Genomic DNA, 19,323 nt, shown 5'->3' with positions numbered 1-19,323 from the left:
TCTAGGCGAAAACATGCCGCCATTTTGATGACGTCACGAGGTTGAACAACCAATAGAAGTCGAGCAGAGGAAATAGTAGACTTCCGCAGTAGAGTAGACTTTAGCGGTATACTGGGAGTTGAGTTCGGTAGATAACTCAGATCTGGCGGAGTTATTAGGAGAGCTGGGGGTATACTTCTAGACTAGCACCAGGCCTATTGGTTCATTACAATCCCGCGCACTCTACCCCCCCCCCCCCTCAGCCATAGCCCCACTCCAGTCATCCTACAGTGCTTCTACATACTCAACACTGTACACATACTCAAGTATATAAACTAGAACCTGGTACATAGGCCGCCATATTTGCCGCCGGGTGCTCAACACCATATATGGCGTGAAGAGTGAAAATGAATAACGCTAGCTTTGCTGGGTCTGGGGCTGGAGGGGGCCCTGTGCCCCTGTTTCATGGAGGGGCTGTCACCACCGTGGCGAGTATGCACCACCTTCAGGAGGCCATTATGTCACGGATGCGCCCCTTCGGTCTTACGGTACAACTTTAACTAACCCAGTACATAACTCTGATCTTATATGGTGCATTCTGTACAAAACTTTAATCTTACAGTACATATCTTTGATCTTCCTTCCATTGATCTTATGGTCCATAATTTTTATCTTTGTTTACATAATAATACTGCAACATATCATTAATTTCATGGTAGAAAACCTAAAACAACATGATGGCACTAAAAACGCATCACGGTATCATGCTAACATGAGTAAATATATTATGTATGTACACTATTGTACAGAGTTAGAATTTATACATGTACCATGCCATAGTCTTACAAAAGTATGGCATGGACTATATACAGTTTACAACAGCAAAATTTACTATAGTTAATTGTAATAAATATAATAATGATAATATAATTACTATATTAATAATAATGATAAGATAATCACTATATTAATAATAATGATAAAATAATTACTATATTAATAATAATGATAAAATAATTACAATACTAATAATAATGATAAAATAATTACTATGGCAATAATAATTAGATATAATAACCAATATGAAAATAATAATTCAATAAGAATTATTATCGATTCACTGAATGTCAATGTATTTTAATATCTGATGAAATATCTTAGTTTCCTGAAATATTTTCTGCTTAAAATATTTTTTTAGCAAACCTTTCGCCTGGATATTAAACTTTCTCTTTAAACCAAGCAATTCAAGTTCCCAACCAAAATTTGATATTATATAAAGGGATTTCTGTGTTATGGACGGACATACAAACAAACAGAGATTACTGCCTTTTATATATTTATATGACATTCAATAAATTAACATATTCTTATGAAGAATAATATAATTGCCACGAAATTCGTAATCGACGCTTAATTTCAAATGATAACATTGCCTGATTTACAAGTGAACCCTTGAAATCTTAATCTGATTAAAAATGAGGAAGAAACCATCGTTTATGTTTATTTCTGATAATTGCTCCATTGTTTCTTAACTTACCAGCAAGAAATTCGCAAGTCACTTTTACAGAAAACCCACAAAGGAAAAAATAAAGGGTTAAAAATGGAGGGTCACTTAGAAAAATGCAAAAACTAAATCTTTTATTTTCCCCGGAAATTCCAAAATTATTATGAATTGTAATTTGTGTAAGGTCTATAATTTAAAACAGCCCTTAATGGCTAAACAGGTCCTGTGTGATCCTGGCTAATGAATTTCATGTATCCATTATGTTTATAAAATAATTAAATTTATTTTTGAAATGTTTTATCATTAGTTCTTAAATCAATAATTGTTAATCTTGGATTTGACATCGGAGATCTGGAAGATGATATTGATATTGTTGGTGAATCTACACTGCAGAAGCAGAACAGCATTTCAAGTAATCAGCAAGGTAAGGGACTCATCTTCAGATCTAGCTACAGCGAGGTGGGTTTATATCATCTTCAGATCTAGCTGCAGTAAGGAGGGTTTATATCATCTTCAGATCTAGCTACAGCGAGGTGGGTTTATATCATCTTCAGATCTAGCTGCAGTTAGGAGGGTTTATATCATCTTCAGATCTAGCTGCAGCGAGGAGGGTTACTAATTCTCTTCAACTTAAACCGACGCCCAAGAGAATTGATTCAACCAAATTGGTTCAACTACGAAGAAGCTAGTTGAACTACTTATCACTATTTATTTAATCTATCAATGTCCGAATTTAATGATTATGAGCCGTGTCTCTAATCTGACAAAAACCGGTTTCATTTGAGCGTCGGCTTAAATCTTGAAACATTGAATACAATTTTAAATGGAACCAACCATATATGAGCCGCGTGTCAAATTTAAGCCGTGGCTCAAATTTCTTTAAATTCGGTCTCTGGAAACCCATTTGCAACCCCCCCCNTTCAAGTAATCAGCAAGGTAAGGGACTGTTGTTGATTTATTTTATTTGTTAATCTAGGTCTGATAAGAGTTCTTCCCTATTTTCTCCTGGACAAAACCTCTTCCCTCGCCTCTCCCCCTCCTCCTCCAGATCCTCTAACTCTCCCCTCATCTACCCCTCAACCTCCCCTCACCCAGCACGATCCTCACCAGATCCTCTGCACTCATGTAAGACGGATGAGAACTCGAACACGGAGTCTGGTTTGGTTTACTCCAGGTACCAGGGCGAGCAGGAGAGTAGACAAGGACGGGTTGAGGAGGAGAGAAGAGGAGAAGATGAGTTAACACCTAAACGTGAGTTTATTATAACAATATCAACCAACGGTACCCATTAAACGGTGGAATAGAAAACAACTTATAATGAGTCCTATCTGTATTTGATGTTGATGTTATGTTTAACCATGTTTAACGTACAAGCTCGCACGCGTTCATTGGACTATTTTTAAATCCTAACTTGAGTTTAAAATCGTCTTCTTATTCCACAGTTTCATGGGCCCAACTTTAGAATCATATACATTCAATTTAGAATTATTCTAATAGAGATTTGATAAGTTATCCCCCCCCCCCCCCTCGATTCTGCCCATCAAGAGCATAGTGAAATATAAAAACGTAGCTGCATTAGATTATTGTATTAAACTAGAGAATTGTAATGAATTTATACACATATTTTTGGATTTTAAATTATTGGAAGTGTCATAAAGTTCACTACTAATACGGCAGTGCGCTTGATTGGATAGAACTCAGTAAACCGTACCGTGTTAAAGGAATCGTTCACGATTTCAAAATAAATCATCGAGAACCAATAAAATTTAATCCACAGTCCAATTTTTAAATTCAATTTTTTCTGAACTTCAAATGAAAGTACCATTTAAAGGAATTAAGTATTTGCCACAAACTCAAGTTCTTTAATCCCTATATCCTTGCAACCTGACATGCAGTCATGAAATATCTAAGTCTACGGCATTGGGGTTCAAAGATATAGGGGTTTGAAAATCAGAGTTTGTGGTAAAGACTCAATTGTTTTGAGTTTATCAAAGATAGAATTGGTATCAATAAAAAAATGTCAATAGTGTTTTCGTTTCGGAAACAATAATTGAAAATAATCTATTGTTAACAAGACAAGTCCCTAGAAAGGAATTGAGTCTTTGCAACAAACTCTGATTTTCTAATCCCTCTATCTTTAGATTCCAATGTCGTAGACCTTTGATATTTCAAACTATGAGTTCTGTTAGATCAAATAATATAAGTTTGAAATATCAAAGGTTTACAACATTGGGTTTCAAAGATATAAGGATTAGAAAATCAGAGTTTGTGGCAAAGAATCAACTTCTTACGCCTACGTAGTCCCTTAAACATTGAAAAGCTGAATAAATAATGTTTTTGTACAGCTATAGGATTTCAGAAGAAAAATGGCAATTTTAAAATTTGGAATCTGTCTCTTTAAGTGTTCAGGGTTTAGTCCCGAATGAGATTGGATATTTGTATGAAATATTGCTTCAAGTTGAAGCCCAGCAAACTTTCATAACTTTCATATTTTCATATTTTCATATTCTAAATTTCGTAAAATATGTTCTCGTAATGGAGGGATTTTATCCAGAAGGAACAATAACTTATATTTTCAAATTATAAACATTGTGTGACCTAGTGTTCTAGACCCAGTAATGTATTCAAGACGTAAAAAGGAAATAAAAACAGGATGTCACGTCATTCAATTCAAAGTGTACACAATTGTTTCAATTTCGAGGATTTATTCGGATTTAGAATTTCTCACTTTTTTTCTTTGGTTTCGTTGTCTTTTTTGATAATACTGAATCATTTGAAAGTTTTCTTTCCTGAAATTTATTTTATTTTTATTTTTTATTTTAATTATGAGTTGTTTTGCACAAAAAAACAAGATAAAAACTCTTTTTAAGAAAATTCCACTTTGCGGATTAGTTTTTGTTTCAAAGTTTCCTCATTTTCTGGCGTTTATTTTTATTTTATTTTATGTTTTAAATAAATCAAGATGTCTGCGTCAATTGATTTTTGAAACTTACTTATTATTTTCTTTATTTGACTTTATTGTCTGTTTTCTAATCCCATATCTTGGTAACCGGATAACCTTTGCCTTTTAAAACTATGAATTATGTAAGATAAAAAATCTACGTTTGAAATATCAAAGGTTTACACAATTAGGTTGCAAATATATAGGGATTAGAAAATTTAAATTTGTGACAAATACTCGATTCACTTATTAAAAATAAAAATTTGCCCTTTATTCGAATTGTTTGTTTAAAGCTGTGCAATATTTCTTTATAAGGATGTTTTGTTGCAAACCATGGCGTCTGCTCTGTTCCAATATTTGGTTTGCAATCTGATATACGGAAGTATCATCACCATGTGTATTTACAAACAAATATACAAACAAACTTTTAATGCTACAAAATATATTTATGCGAAAACAAATAAAGAGCGTTGAATAATTTTGAATTGATGATCTGAGGATATTAAAAAGGAATTGAGTCTTTGCCACAAACTTAAATTTTCAAATCCTTTTTATGTTTGCAACCTGATGGTGTTAACCTTTGATATTTTAAACTCAGATTATTTGATCTTACATAATTCATAGTTTGAAATGTCTTAGGTCTACGAAATTGGGTTGCAAAGATATAAGGATTAGAAAATCAGAATTTGTGTATTCTCTGTCACACAAAACAACCAAGCTAAGAATAACGAGGGCTGGAAAGCCAGCCGCAACATTTTTTCCTTTGAGCCGCATTTTTCTCATATTTTTTGTCCGAGCCACCTCTGAATGTTCATCCTTGAATCCTTGTCGATTTTTTGATTGTTAGAACCCTTATTAAAAAATCTAATTACCTTCGAGAATAAATGAAATATTGAATTTTTTCAACAATCGAAGAAATAAGTTTCAATATAATTACAATTTCAAGTTTTATGTTCATAAAATATATTTCTTTTCTACGGGGTTATTCCCGGAACAGAGTTTTTGAATTTAAACCTTTTCTTTTTCACCTAAAAACAAATAAATTAACAAAGAAGTACTTTGACTCATGATTCATATCCATAGTATGAAACTCTGTTGAGTCTATTCAATTCAAAATTATATAAAGATTGCTCTCTTCTTAGTTTATTAAAAAATATTATAGAAAAGCATATTTTGACTTAACCATCTCTTTTCATAAAGATTTTCTCATTTTCTCATTAAAAGGTTGTCCATACTCTCCATACACTAAGCACCAAAATCGAACTCAATGGTGTCATTAAAACAATCATAATTTAAGAAATCCAAAGTGGTAATTTTGATACAAAAATACAAATAGATCACGAGATGTCGTTCATACTAACCCTGCTGCAGAAGCCCAAAGGGGTTACGCGCATGCTCTCTCTCTGTCTTGTGCATTTAATACAGGATGGGCGTGACTTATTTAGACTCCTGCCGCAGGAATATTGAAAAACCCATAAATGTTGAAAAGAATACTTCAAGTGTTCTATCTGTTATTAATCTATGTATCTAGGTATAAGATTAACTGGAGTATACGGGTGTCCTATATGTGGGATTGGTCTAACTGCACAAGAAGCTGAATCACATTATGCTCAGGTAGAAAGAGAGTGTTTCCTTTATAGCAAACACGTTTTTTTACTTTTATCATAATAATAATAATAATGGTCAATTTATTTTTTCGATGCACATAATTTACAATATGTGTACATGAATTATTTCTAAAATTTTAAACAATATTAAACATAATTGTTTGAATATTTTAAAATTTCAAACACTTTGTAAATACTTTTGAACATTGTTCTTCATCAGCAAAATTTTTTTACTTTGACTGTCTTAGGAGTAGGGTTGTTAATCGTTTTTGTAAACGATATTTAAACGATCGTTAAACGATCGTTTTTTGTTTCGTTTTCAAAAACGATCGTTTCGTTTTCGGAAAAAAACGATCGTTTTTAAAAACGATTTTGTAAATACTTTTGAACATTGTTCTTCATCAGCAAAATTTTTTTACTTTGACTGTCTTAGGAGTAGGGTTGTTAATCGTTTTTGTAAACGATAGTTAAACGATCGTTAAACGATCGTTTTTTGTTTCGTTTTCAAAAACGATCGTTTCGTTTTCGGAAAAAAACGATCGTTTTTAAAAACGACCCACTCGTTTTGAACTTTTAGAAAACGAATAGCGATCGTTTTTGAAAACGATAATTTTTATTAAAACGATTTGCGACCGTTTTTTATACGATTTTTTTTCAAAAAACGATCGTTTTTGAAAAAACAAAATTATTGACAATTATGTTAACGATCGTTAACAAAGGGTCGTCGTTAACGATCGTTAACGAAGGGTCGTCGTTAACGATCGTTAACGAAAGGTCATCGTTAACGATCGTTAACGAAGGCTTGTCGTTAACGATCGTTAATGAAACGACGAAATTTATCAACGATCGTTTTTGGAAAAAAATTACATGCAACTTTATTGAATGTCATCTTACATGAAGTTTAACAGTTGTGGAGAGTTAAAACTCCTTGATATTTTCTTAAAAACTACTCAATGATATGTACAGATGCCTTTCAGGTCGGTTTCCTCTCTTCGTTAACTATTGTTAACGAAGGGTTGTCGTTAACGATCGTTAACGAAAGGTCGTCGTTAACAATCGTTAAAGAAGGTTGTCGTTAACGATCGTTAACGAAGGGTCGTCGTTAACGATCGTTAACGAAACGACGAATTTTATAAAAACGATCGTTTTGAAAAACGAGCATTTTGAAAAACGATTGTTTAAAAAACGACCATTTTTAAAAAACGAACTTTTAAAAAAACGATCGTTTTTAAAAACGATCGTTTCTTTTTCGATTTTTCGTCGTCGTTTTCATAACGAAACGATCCTTTTTCTGAAAAATGAAAACGTTAACATCCCTACTTAGGAGTTAGATTACTTGGGAAAAGTGTCTCTGGGTGTTCTGCGAACCATTTCATCTTCAGATCTAGCTGCAGCGAGGTAGGTTTATTTCAGCTCCAGATCTAGCTGCATGTAGGTAGGTTTATTTAACTTCAGATCTAGCTGCAGCGAGGTAGGTTTATTTCATCTTCAGATCTAGCCGCAGCGAGGTGGGTTTATTTCATCTCCAGATCTAGCTGCAACAAGGTGGGTTTATTTCATCTTCAGATCTAGCTGCAGCTAGGTGGGTTTATTTCATCTCCAGATCTAGCTGCAGCTAGGTGGGTTTATTTCATCTCCAGATATAGCTGCAGTAAGGAGGGTTTATATCATCTTCAGATCTAGCTACAGCGAGGTGGGTTTATATCATCTTCAGATCTAGCTGCAGCTAGGAGGGTTTATATCATCTTCAGATCTAGCTGCAGTAAGGAGGGTTTATATCACCAGATATAGCTGCAGTAAGGAGGGTTTATATCATCTTCAGATCTAGCTACAGCGAGGTGGGTTTATATCATCTTCAGATCTAGCTGCAGCTAGGAGGGTTTATATCATCTTCAGATCTAGCTGCAGTAAGGAGGGTTTATATCATCTTCAGATCTAGCTACAGCGAGGTGGGTTTATTTCATCTTCAGATCTAGCCGTAGTGAGGTGAGTTTATTTAATCTCCAGATCTAGCTGCAGCGAGGTGGGTTTATATCATCTTCAGATCTAGCTGCAGCTAGGAGGGTTTATATCATCTTCAGATCTAGCTGCAGCGAGGTGGGTTTATATCATCTCCAGATCTAGCTGCAGCGAGGTGGGTTTATATCATCTTCAGATCTAGCCGTAGCGAGGTGAGTTTATTTATTCTCCAGATCTAGCTGCAGCTAGGAGGGTTTATATCATCTTCAGATATAGCTGCAGCGAGGTGGGTTTATTTAAACCTAAAAAGCTATTCAACTAATGTTCTAAACCGGGGCTGACTTTAAAGTATCGTCAAGCATGTTTTTTGGTTTTACTTCACCAACCAATATTATTTATTTTCTGGTTCAGGTATAGCAGGACTTTTTTCGCCTCTAAAGGGGATTTTTATGAGATTCCGAAAATCATTAATAAAATTTTAAAATGTTCTAACACATGCTGTTATTTGTACTATTTTTAATGCATAATTTTTCTTCAGAAAATTCAGACTTTTATCCATTAGATGCCATTGTAATTTATTTCAAGTTCAATATTTCGATAAGATTATTAAAAAAAATGTTAAATACTGAACATTCCCTTTAACACTTGTTATTTTAGGTATTCCTGTGTTTCAGATCAATCTCCTAGATCAAGATGTGATGTAAGTGCTTTTAACAAAATATTAAAGGGACTGTAAACATAATTTCAAGGGACCCCAAATGCAAAGTTTCCAATGCCCGATTGACAAGGTTTGTCTGATCAAGTATGAAATAAATATCAATGTTTATAATTTAGAAAAATGATTATTTTCAATTGTGGTTGTGAATCGGGCATTGCTATTTTTGTATGGAGGGTTACTAAAAATGACGTATACAGTCCCTTTAAAGGGACTGTATACGTAACTGTAGGTTGTAGATCATTGACGGAACTTAGTTAGAATTAGGTTTACAATCCCTTTAGCTTTACAAGTCCCAGTAAGTTGGGTGTTTTGTTTATATTCTTATTTCTTACATGCGCGCTTAATATTATTCAAAACCTACCAGGCGTTCCCAGCCCAGGAAACTTTAGACAATATTAAGCCACAAAACAGGGTTTTGGCAAGAGAGAGGGACCAGCGTATGATTTAAAAAGAATACCTGGTGTCCTAAACCCTGTTTTGATTGCTATTACTCTCTTAAGTTTGCGGCTCAGGGCTCACACTGGGTTTGAAATTAGGGAATTAGGATTCCTTTAAGAAGCCTGGAAGCTGAAATATACCAAGTTTTTATCTGGCACATCTCTCCCTTCTCTCTCCAATCTTTTCAACAAGTTAACAAACTGAAATTAGATTAATTTCGGGATCAAAGCTCGGTCCAGACAGGGGCCAGGGGGGTCTTTAGTGGTTCTATTCCGCTCTTGGTTGCTTTTGATGGATTTAGTATGAAACATTAATTTTCTTTTATGGCCATGTTTAACCTAATTCTTATACAATTTTTTTTGAGAACAAATGCGCCAAACTTAAAGTAATCAAAACTGTTTTCCAATTCTCTAATTTTAAATAGCTTTTTTTCAGAGTTTTCCTTAGAATCCATTTTTTTCTCTCGCTGCCCTTTTTTTTAACGGCAAATTTATTTTCTTCAGTGCCATCTTTGTTTCTCAGTCACCATGTTTTTTTTTCTCACTGCCATCTTGTTTTCTTCTCACCCACACTCCACTAAAACCAACTATTTCTTCAGTCAGTGTTCAACACCATCTTGTTTTCAGACAATCATTTTTTTTCCGCAGTGTAATTTTGTTTTCAGACCGCCATCTTGTTTTCAGACCGCCATCTTGTTTTCGGACTGCCATCTTGTTTACAGATCACCATCTTATTTTCTCACCACCATATTGTTTTCTCACCACCATCTTGTTTCTTAACGTCATCTTGTTTTTCATCTCTATCCTGTTTTCCTCAGATGCCATCTTATTTTATCACGACAACTATTTTGTCTGCAAAGGGAAGCATTTAAATTTGTTCACATTTATTTTAAATTTGATAAAATCGCTTTCCGGTTCTCCAAATTTCATTAATTTAAAAGATATGTGTTTTAGAGTTTCTTGAGAATCCAAAGAAACAGACAGAGCAGGGTTCGAGTCAAACTTTGCAGAAGAGCAGGGCGGAGACAGGATGAGGTTTGGACTTTTAAATTTTGGAAAATTAATTAAATTAATTCAACAAAATTACAATTTTAAATAATTTATTGCGAAAAAAACTGCCTTTTGGTGCACGGATTTATTTTCTAAAATTCAGGTTCTTGATGACGACATCGGAGATCTGGAAGATGATATTGATATTGTTGGTGAATCTACACTGCAGAAGCAGAACAGCATTTCAAGTAATCAGCAAGGTAAGGGACTGTTGTTGATTTATGGATTGACATTTAATTGATTTTCTGATTTTTAGGTTTGTATGGACCTCCGCAATTTACAGAAGAAGATTTAGAAGTATTTCGTAAGAACAGGGGAAAAGAAATTGATGTGCCAAAGTCAGATGAAGAAACTGACATAAAGCTTGAAGACATTGATGTTACTGCAGTTAAGAAAGAAGATGTTCCTGAAAGTATTGATGAGAAGAAAACAGATCTGAAGACCGATGAAAACTGCTTGAATGAAAACAGAAGAAGTGGGAAGGTGCTCTGCTCTTCTTGTGATGTAAGAATGATATAAAGCGTAATTTCAAGTGACCCTCCGATTCACAACGATACCCTTGAAACCTTTATCTGACCAATAATGTGGAAGATATTGTCGGTTTTTAGGTTTAAATGTGTTTAACATTGATAATTCTTATAGTTTGCCTGCAGTAGAAATGCGTAAGTCACTTTTGTGGAGAACTCCTGGAAAATAATCAGTTTTCAAAATGATTAACATGGATATATAATTTATACTTGATCAGACAAAGAGTTTAAGGGTACTGTTGTGAATCAGGCATTGCCATCTTTGATTAGAAGTTCTTTTGAAATAATGCTTACAGTCCCTTTAAGATATTATATTAAGCTGTTTTTTGCAGTTTGAACTAGGGCTGGCAAACTTTTGAAAATTAACAGAAAATTCTATTTACATATGGAAATAATGATTACAGTTATTTGTTAGAAACAAAATAGGCTGAAATTTGTTGAGGGAACCCTAGAGTACCCCGGGGGTAAAATGGGCTAAACAAATTTAATTATTTTCTTTTCAAAATTCTAAATTGTTTTGTATTCAATTTTTTTCAAAATTCTAAATTATTTTTTCCTGTGTTTTTTAAAATTCCACGGGCAACGCCGGTCACATCAGCTAGTTGTCAATAAATGGAAAACTGTTAACATGCCCACTTCTAATTTTAAAAATAAATTTTTGTAAATCTTATAGCATCATATACTGTTTAGGATGGGCTGGAAGAAGCAGTTGTATCTCTTCAATGTTGGCATATACAATGTAAAACTTGTTGGCTTTCTCAATTGGTAAGGATTTAGTTTTAAGAAAATATTGTTTTCCATTAAAAAGAATTTGTTGATTATCAAAAGTGAATTGATTTTCAATATTCAGGCCAACACCCAGATTTGCATGAGATGTGAAATGGCTTGCGCTCCTAAACATCTTAGAAGAGTTTATCTGTGATCCTGTTTCTAGTTCTTAATGTCACCGCCAGGGGTAATAACTCAGTACATGGTCCTTTTCTAGTTCAAAAAGTCAACGCCAGGAGAATCAGCTGATTCCATCATTTTCTAGTTCAAGAAGTCGCCGTTAGAAGATTCAACTGATCACAAAGAAGCTTGGTACTGTTTCTAGATTAAGAAATCACTGCCTGATTAAAGGCAGCGTGGCTTAGTTTCACCCTTCTCCTTGGATAAAGTATAAAATCAAATTATTAAATCTTAATGTTAAATGTCACTTAATTAACAGTACTTTGCCCATACTTATCATTAATTTACAATTATTGTCACACGTTCTTTATTGGAAATTTCTCTAATTGTTGATAAGGGTGGTTTGTGTAAAGAGAAACCAGTAAAGACCCTCATAAAATGCACCCTTGTAAAAACGACCCTTTTTTCTCAGCGTGATTATATAAAACAAAAAAGTGACTTTAATTATAATTTACAAAACTAAAACCAAAGTTAGAAAAAAGAAGAAAAATACATTTTTTCCTTAATTAATTTACAAGACATACACAAATATTTATAACAATTAGCTATTGTAATATTATAATATTATACTTGGCTTTTTTAAACATGCTCTGTGATTCAACCCCTCATATAAAAACATCAGATAACTACCCCACTCCCCCCTCCTCTCCAATTAGAAACTTGGTGTTAATTGCACCAAAGTTGATCCAACTTATTAAACTGAATTCAAACCTCGGTAATTAATTAATGCATTCATTAATTAATTAATTTCTAAATTTATTAATTAAACATAACCTTGTTAATCCCCGACCCCTTAGTTTCTTTGACTAACCAAATTATACTAATCCATAAATTTTGACATCCAGGGTTACCCAAAACTGATAAAACTTCAAACTCTTCAGAGAGACGACAGTTCGGATTATGTTTAGTCTTTTTTATTATATAAATGGTGCCCTGCAGCTGAAAACTTGTTTATCTTTAAGCTCGTGGGTAACCCTGAATGAACTGAAATGAAGTAAGAATGTATTTTGTACAATGTACAATTTACAATGTATACATTGTACATAATATGTGCAACTTTTGATTTTTTATAATTTGTTTTAATTAACATTATTACCAAAGAAAATATATAATCTAATATTTATGCACTTAAAGGAGCCTGCAAACGTAATTTCAAATGACCCCCCATATGCAAAGATTTCAATGCCCGATTCACAACGGTACCCCGAAAAAGATTTTTCTGATCAAGTATGAATTAGATATCCATGTTTATGATTTGGAACACTAATGACTTACAAGTGTGGTTTCTTCAAAAAAGTGACTTGCGCATTTTTACTGCAGTCAAACAAGCTAAGGGTTTAAAGGGTTTCACGCACCTCTGCCCCTTTAGAAAAGGTAAGTTCAACCTATGTGAAGCATAAAGTCTGACCGCGTCAACCTTGTTGCACCGGCCAGTCCTGTCCATAGAGCTGGGTACAGTACAAACTGGGACTGGAATGGTTGACCCGGTTCGGAAATTCAAATGTACTACGGCTGCCTGTGGTTTGTAAATAGGGTAAGCTGTATCTTTGCATTGAGGGTTACTTAAAATTTGGCTTACACGTAATAGCTCTTTATCCAACCCCTATTTATAGAAAAATGTAAAATATCCTCATAATTGACATAAAAGCTATTTTTTCCGATAGATTTTTGAATTATGTCGGCCATTGGTGTTTTTTAGATTTCTGTTTAATTTTCTAAGCAACATGATTCACACTTCAAGTAACATTCCATGTATTTCAAGTAACATTCCATGCAAAGATGGCAGTGTCATATTCACAACGGTACCATTATCTGATGAATGATGCGGAAGATGGAAGATATTGTCATTTTTTCTAGGCTTTAAAGTATTTCATTCTGATTATTCAAACATGCTTTCCTGCATTAGAAATGAGCAATTCTCTTTTGTAGAGAAACCACATTAAAAAATAATTGATCGACTTTTAAACTTATTAAACATTGGATATCAAGTTCATACTTAATCAGACAAAGTTTTTAATGGTACTCTTGAGAATCAGGCATGGATGGTCACCTTAAATTACCCTTACGGTCCCTTTTTAAATTAAATACTCGCCTCAAACTCTATTTTCTAAACTTACGATTTTGTGTTCTGAGCCCGCAATTAAAAAAATTTGTGAAAATACGACCCGGGTCTAAGCTGTCGTTGGTCCTTATTTGCGGCTTGAGCTTTCGGATTCAAGCTGTATCTTATATTCTATTTGGTGGATTTTCATGGTAGGAATTGGCGCATTCCAGGTTTTGATGAGAACAAGACTCAACATTGAGCCGTATTCTCCACTAAAACCAATCAAGGTCGGTTTTATTTTTATTGGGCCCAACTCCTTAGGTTGAGCCGAAGATCTTGCAGCTGTTAATCACATGAAACAAGCTGTCGTCAGAGTTAGGTCGAGATTAAATATAAAATATAAAGGCTTTGTATTATCAAGTTGCAAAGATATAAGTGCAGAAAATTTTAGTTAGAGGCAAGTAATCAATTTGTGGATTAAAACTAAGCCATAGTTTTTAGAAATTAATAATTTATTATTTATCCCTCTGTATCCATTCTTGTATTAGCTTTAATATGCATTATATAGATTGAAATAGCTTTAATGTTGAAAATAGTGAAATATATAAATAAACTATTAAAAAAATACATAGTAAAAGAATTCATTTAGAGCGAATTAAATTGAGATTAAAATAAATTTTTTGTTAATGCATCTCTTAGTCCAATCTAATATATGAAATAAGAAAGGAAACGGAATAGAAGTTCGTAGATAGATAGATACAATGTTGAAGAAAGGACAATATGAAGCTAAGTAGAGTGCATACAACATAGAACAAAATATAGGACGGTTCAAGTACATTACAAACCTTGCACATGGTGCAATGTAGGAAGGTTCAAGTAAAGTACACACCTCATACATAGTACAATATAGACGGTATACGTACAGTACACACCTCATACATCGTACAATATAGACGGTATACGTACCGTAAGGTGTCCACGGCCGGATGAGCAACTTTTGAAAAAAGATGGGTTTTGTAGATTGGAAATCACTATGTGTACATAGTGAGAACTAGTCTAAACTTTTAGCTCAATATCTCTAAACTTTTAGCTCAATATCTCTAAACTTTTAGCTCAATATCTCTAGATTTTTAGCTCAATAACTCTAAATTTTTAGCTTAATATCTCTAAATTTTTAGCTCAATATCTCTAGATTTTTAGCTCAATATCTCTAAATTTTTAGCTCAATATCTCTAAATTTTTAGCCTAATATCTTTAATTTTTTAGCTCAATATCTCTAAATTTTTAGCTCAATATCTCTAAATTTTTAGCTTAATATCTCTAAATTTTTAGCTCAATATCTCTAGATTTTTAGCCTAATATCTTTAATTTTTTAGCTCAATATCTCTAAATTATTAGCTCAATATCTCTAAAACTCTAGGATATAATCGCTGCTAAAGTTTGAAAAAGACCTACACAGCTCCAAAATATTTTTTTTCTATAATTTATTATGTCGTTTATCATTTTCTTCGTAATTGTCCAGAAAGATAAAATCCGTTGAAATTTTCAAAAATGTTAAAAATTTGTCTGAGTTATATCCAAAAACCGCTAAAAAAAGTACTTTTCAAAAAACGAGCATTTTTTTTTTACTTTCTTCAGCACTTTTTAAAACGTTAAAATTACTCAAAGTTTGTAGTGCGACAGGAAAAGTTACCGCGCTCATCGTACGCGCCAAATTAGTAATTATTTGTACAGTATACACCATAAACATAGTACACTATAAGGACAGTTCAAAACACGGGTACACACTTAAACTCTTTGTATATATATATTGACATATTTTCTATTATTGATGTATATATATATATATATATATATTTATCTTTATTCTATATATAACCTGTAAGATTAGTAAAGTTCTATTTTCTCTCCGCTAAATCCCCCAAATGATTTGATTTTGGCGGATTTTCTAACATTTTGACTTTTGGCTTAAGTTAACTGTCATAGACATTAGGAAAGTTTTATATAAATCCCCCTAATCTGCGGTCTTCATGCATAAAAGACTCGGATGAAATTAAAGTTTGGGGAATATTTCCCCAGATATTGGAAATATTACCTTTTTATATTTTCAAAATGAGGGAATTTATTAAATTATATTCTTAAATTTGCATCGGAAAAGCCAGGCCAACCACCACCGCCATTTTGTTAAAATTCGACTGTACACATTTAGTAACGTTTAAGTTGAATAATTTACATTTTAAATACTTGGGGTTTATTCAATTATACAACGGTTACGGGACAATTAACATTTAATGATTAAATTCAGTGGGAGGGTTGGTAGTAGTGGATAGAATTAAATTGACAGTTTCACAGAAAGAGAACTATTTTCTAAATGTGTTCGTTTCTGTCCGATTGCTTGTGGAAAAAGCAAAGCACAAGTTTTTTATGAACAAAATTAGGTGCATAAATGTTACCTTTCAAGTCGTTGTTTTTTCTTTGTAAATGTAAAAATAAATTTTTTTTTTGCTTTAATCAGTGTGTGTGATTTTTAACTAATGTCGACATTTGTTGCGCAAAATTGTTTAATTTTGACGGTCCTTAAACATTCCGGCCCCCGTCATGTTAGTTGACAAAATAAATATGGATTAAAGAAAAGTATAAATTCAACAATTTTGAAAAGAAAATTCACTTTTCACATTGATCTTTACATTGTGGAATATCATTTTAGGATTGTTTTCAAATAAGGAACATCAATTTGCCGAAATTTGTTATGGATCATTCCCGCATTTCTAAGTTTTTATTTAAATATTGACAGCGCCATTATTGTTACAATAATGGCCGATTATTACATTTTTCAAATATAATTATATTTTATTGTAAATGTAAAATGAATGTTTTTTTAATTGTGCAGTTTTAAGATTTACCGATCAGAGCAATATTACTAAAAATTATATTTTCAATTAGCTAAGATTAAATTTTATTTTGTGTTTTGCTTTTAGCTGATTCATCATACATTATTATTTTGTATTTTGTTTTTGATAATAAATACTGTACCGTAACTATTATAAATTAAAACTGTTTATAACATCATTTATCATTAAATCTTATTCGTTGCTTTAGGCTGTTTAACCCATATTTTTTGAGAAGATTTAATAAGATATCCATGTTTTTAACCTTTTTTTAATTGTGGTTTCTGTGTAAAAGTGACTAGCAGAATTAAACACTTTTCAAGCTAAAAAACGACAATATCTTCCTTACTGTTTATCAGATGGACAGTCACTAAAAGCATGTTAATACAGAGCCCGCGATTTAAAAGCTTCGGCTCAGGTCGTAATTGCTTAAACCCAGCTTAGAAACTCAATCTAAGACCCAACTTTGACGACAGCTTGTGTGACCAGAGATGGAATTTAAAGAATTTGAGCCGCGATTTAAATCTGCCAAAACCCGGTTTAAATTAAGCGCCAGCTTAAATCTTGAAACATTTGACACGATTTTAAGTGGTACCAACGATATTTAAGCCGCGGCTTAAATTTAAACCGCCGCTTATATTTTTAAATTCGGCCTCTGATTGAAAGCTTCGACATTTTAGACTCGACTTAAGTCCCAATGAAAATAAAACCGACCTTGGTTGAGAATAAGGCTCAATGTTGAGTCAATTATTCTTATCAAAACCTAGAATGCGCCAATTCTAATCACGAAAATCTGCTAAATACAATATTAAACCGGTGTGATGCCTGGAGAGAACTCGTCCGGATTTATGAACTCCACTAAATGGAAAATTTTATGCAATTCTTAAATCCGAAAGCTCAAGCCGTAATTAAGTCCCAATAACAGCTTACACACTCCTGTATGCCGAGTCCATTAGTGCCTGATCCAATCAGGTTCAGTCATGTGTTTGTTGTCTATTCTGAACCAATAGAAATTGCATAGCGGTAACATCTATCTTTCTATCTATCTCATTATCCAATTAGAGTTATGAATCCTTGAATCGGCGCTAACATTAAATGAAATGATTACTATAGTGGTACACCTGTACACAATGTTTGGGAAAAAAGGTGTAAAGTTTAAGTTATAAATTCTAAATTATATATTCTCTTCACGACACCAGAGATTTGTTCATACTATTCAACTCTAGGGGAACATCCTTCAACCGGATAATGTTTTAATTCAAACTTTTCAAATTCATATTACATTTACTTTTAAAAATACTTTTCTAAAATTACTTGAATTCTTACTTTTAATTTTCTTGGTTCTGTTTCTTTTATCAACACATATCTGTATCTCTGTATCTCTGTATCTCTGTATCTCTGTATCTCTACATCTCTGTATCTCTGTATATCTGTATCTCTGTATCTCTGTATTTCTGTATGTCTGTATCTCTGTATTGCTGTATCTATGTATCTCTGTAACTCTGTATCTCTGTATCTCTGTATCTCTGTATCTCTTTATCTCTGTATATCTGTCTCCCTATTTCTCTGTATCTATTTATCTATAGCTCCATTTATTTGTCTGTTATACTTTATAAGTCTTGTATATGTCCAAACCTTAATCTCCGAACGAGTCCAAACTTTAATCAATCTTCAACCTTTTTATCCGTCCTGACTCCGACTATGTCTACTAGTAGAGGAGACAGGATATAATTCTTCAGGACTCATTTCTCAGTTTAGTATTATTAATGATACAGTACAGTGGCTTAGAGGATACTCAGTTTAAAAACTACAGATACAGATACAGATACAGAAGATGCAGATTTATATTATATATTGTATACTGTTTTTATAGGCTTAGAGCTCTAAGAACCCATTTGTTAATAAATTATGTTTTTATTACAAAATGTATTCTACAACGATTCCCTTAATCTCTTAGAGTAAGTATGAAACGAAGAGATAAGAAATTGAAATAAATAATTTTTATGGTTTTCGGAAATTCTAAAAATTTTGCCACAAATTCTGACACTAAAATCTATAATTTTTTACTCACTAAATCTAAGCCTAAATTATCCAAGGTCAGAAACTTTAAAGTTGACCAGGTTATTCTTTATGTTTTTCAATTAGAAGCAATCAAATGTGCTTCTTAAGCATTAACATTAAATTGGTTTAGAGTGTTACCGTTCTTGTGATTCATGACTTAAGTTACGGGTTCATTAATGCAAAGAGATCTTATAGATAGCTATAGAAATTATGCATCAATTTACTAAACCGGGTTGCAACCCCTTTCCCTATAGTTTTAAATCACTATTATTATTCAATATTTGTATTATTTTATTTCGAATTTTTTTCATCATGTTTCTAACTTTAGCTTAAAAGAAGTAAGTGTACAAATGCTTATAGATTTTTGCTTGAAATACTGTGAATAAGGTACATAAACGATGTGGTATCATATAGTACAATATTTGTAGGAATTTGTACAACTTACTTCAGTCTTAGAATTACTTAGTTACTCCTAGAACATCCCACTCTCAACTTTTCTAAGAGCATTCTTGCAAGAGTTGAAGAAAATTAGGGGGCATTGCACCCCCCCCCCTCCCTTCATTTTCTAGCTTGAATAAGGATGAATGAAAATTATTTACGTTGAGTCCCAATAAACATAATGTAGATCAGTTGAACATTAAGCATGTTTGGATATAAATC

The 19,323-nt window shown here is 32.8% G+C and overlaps 1 protein-coding gene across 1 annotated transcript; it reads left to right on the top strand.

Moving 5' to 3' along the window:
• Positions 1 to 1,841: 1,841 nt before the first annotated feature.
• Positions 1,842 to 12,164, top strand: LOC111713321 (E3 ubiquitin-protein ligase Rnf220). Its single transcript, XM_023488160.1, has 10 exons — positions 1,842 to 1,942; positions 2,460 to 2,734; positions 5,956 to 6,038; positions 7,356 to 7,429; positions 8,648 to 8,690; positions 10,100 to 10,180; positions 10,299 to 10,395; positions 10,452 to 10,699; positions 11,413 to 11,487; positions 11,573 to 12,164. Exons 1-10 carry the CDS (start codon positions 1,842 to 1,844, stop codon positions 11,642 to 11,644), a joined length of 1,149 nt encoding a protein of 382 aa, XP_023343928.1. The 3' UTR covers positions 11,645 to 12,164.
• The last annotated feature ends 7,159 nt before the right edge of the window (positions 12,165 to 19,323 follow it).

The sequence above is a fragment of the Eurytemora carolleeae genome, unplaced genomic scaffold (assembly GCF_000591075.1).
Source record: "Eurytemora carolleeae unplaced genomic scaffold, Eaff_2.0 scaffold1379, whole genome shotgun sequence".
In the NCBI taxonomy this organism is placed as follows: domain Eukaryota; kingdom Metazoa; phylum Arthropoda; class Copepoda; order Calanoida; family Temoridae; genus Eurytemora; species Eurytemora carolleeae.
This window is presented reverse-complemented; position numbering and strand designations above follow the sequence as displayed.

Coding starts and splice junctions, on each gene's coding strand:
- LOC111713321 (XM_023488160.1), top strand. CDS start 1,842: ATGATATTGATATTGTTGGTGAATCTACACTGCAGAAGCAGAACAGCA. Junction 10,700..11,412: donor TGCTCTGCTCTTCTTGTGAT/GTAAGAATGATA, acceptor TATACTGTTTAG/GATGGGCTGGAAGAAGCAGT. Junction 11,488..11,572: donor CTTGTTGGCTTTCTCAATTG/GTAAGGATTTAG, acceptor TTCAATATTCAG/GCCAACACCCAGATTTGCAT.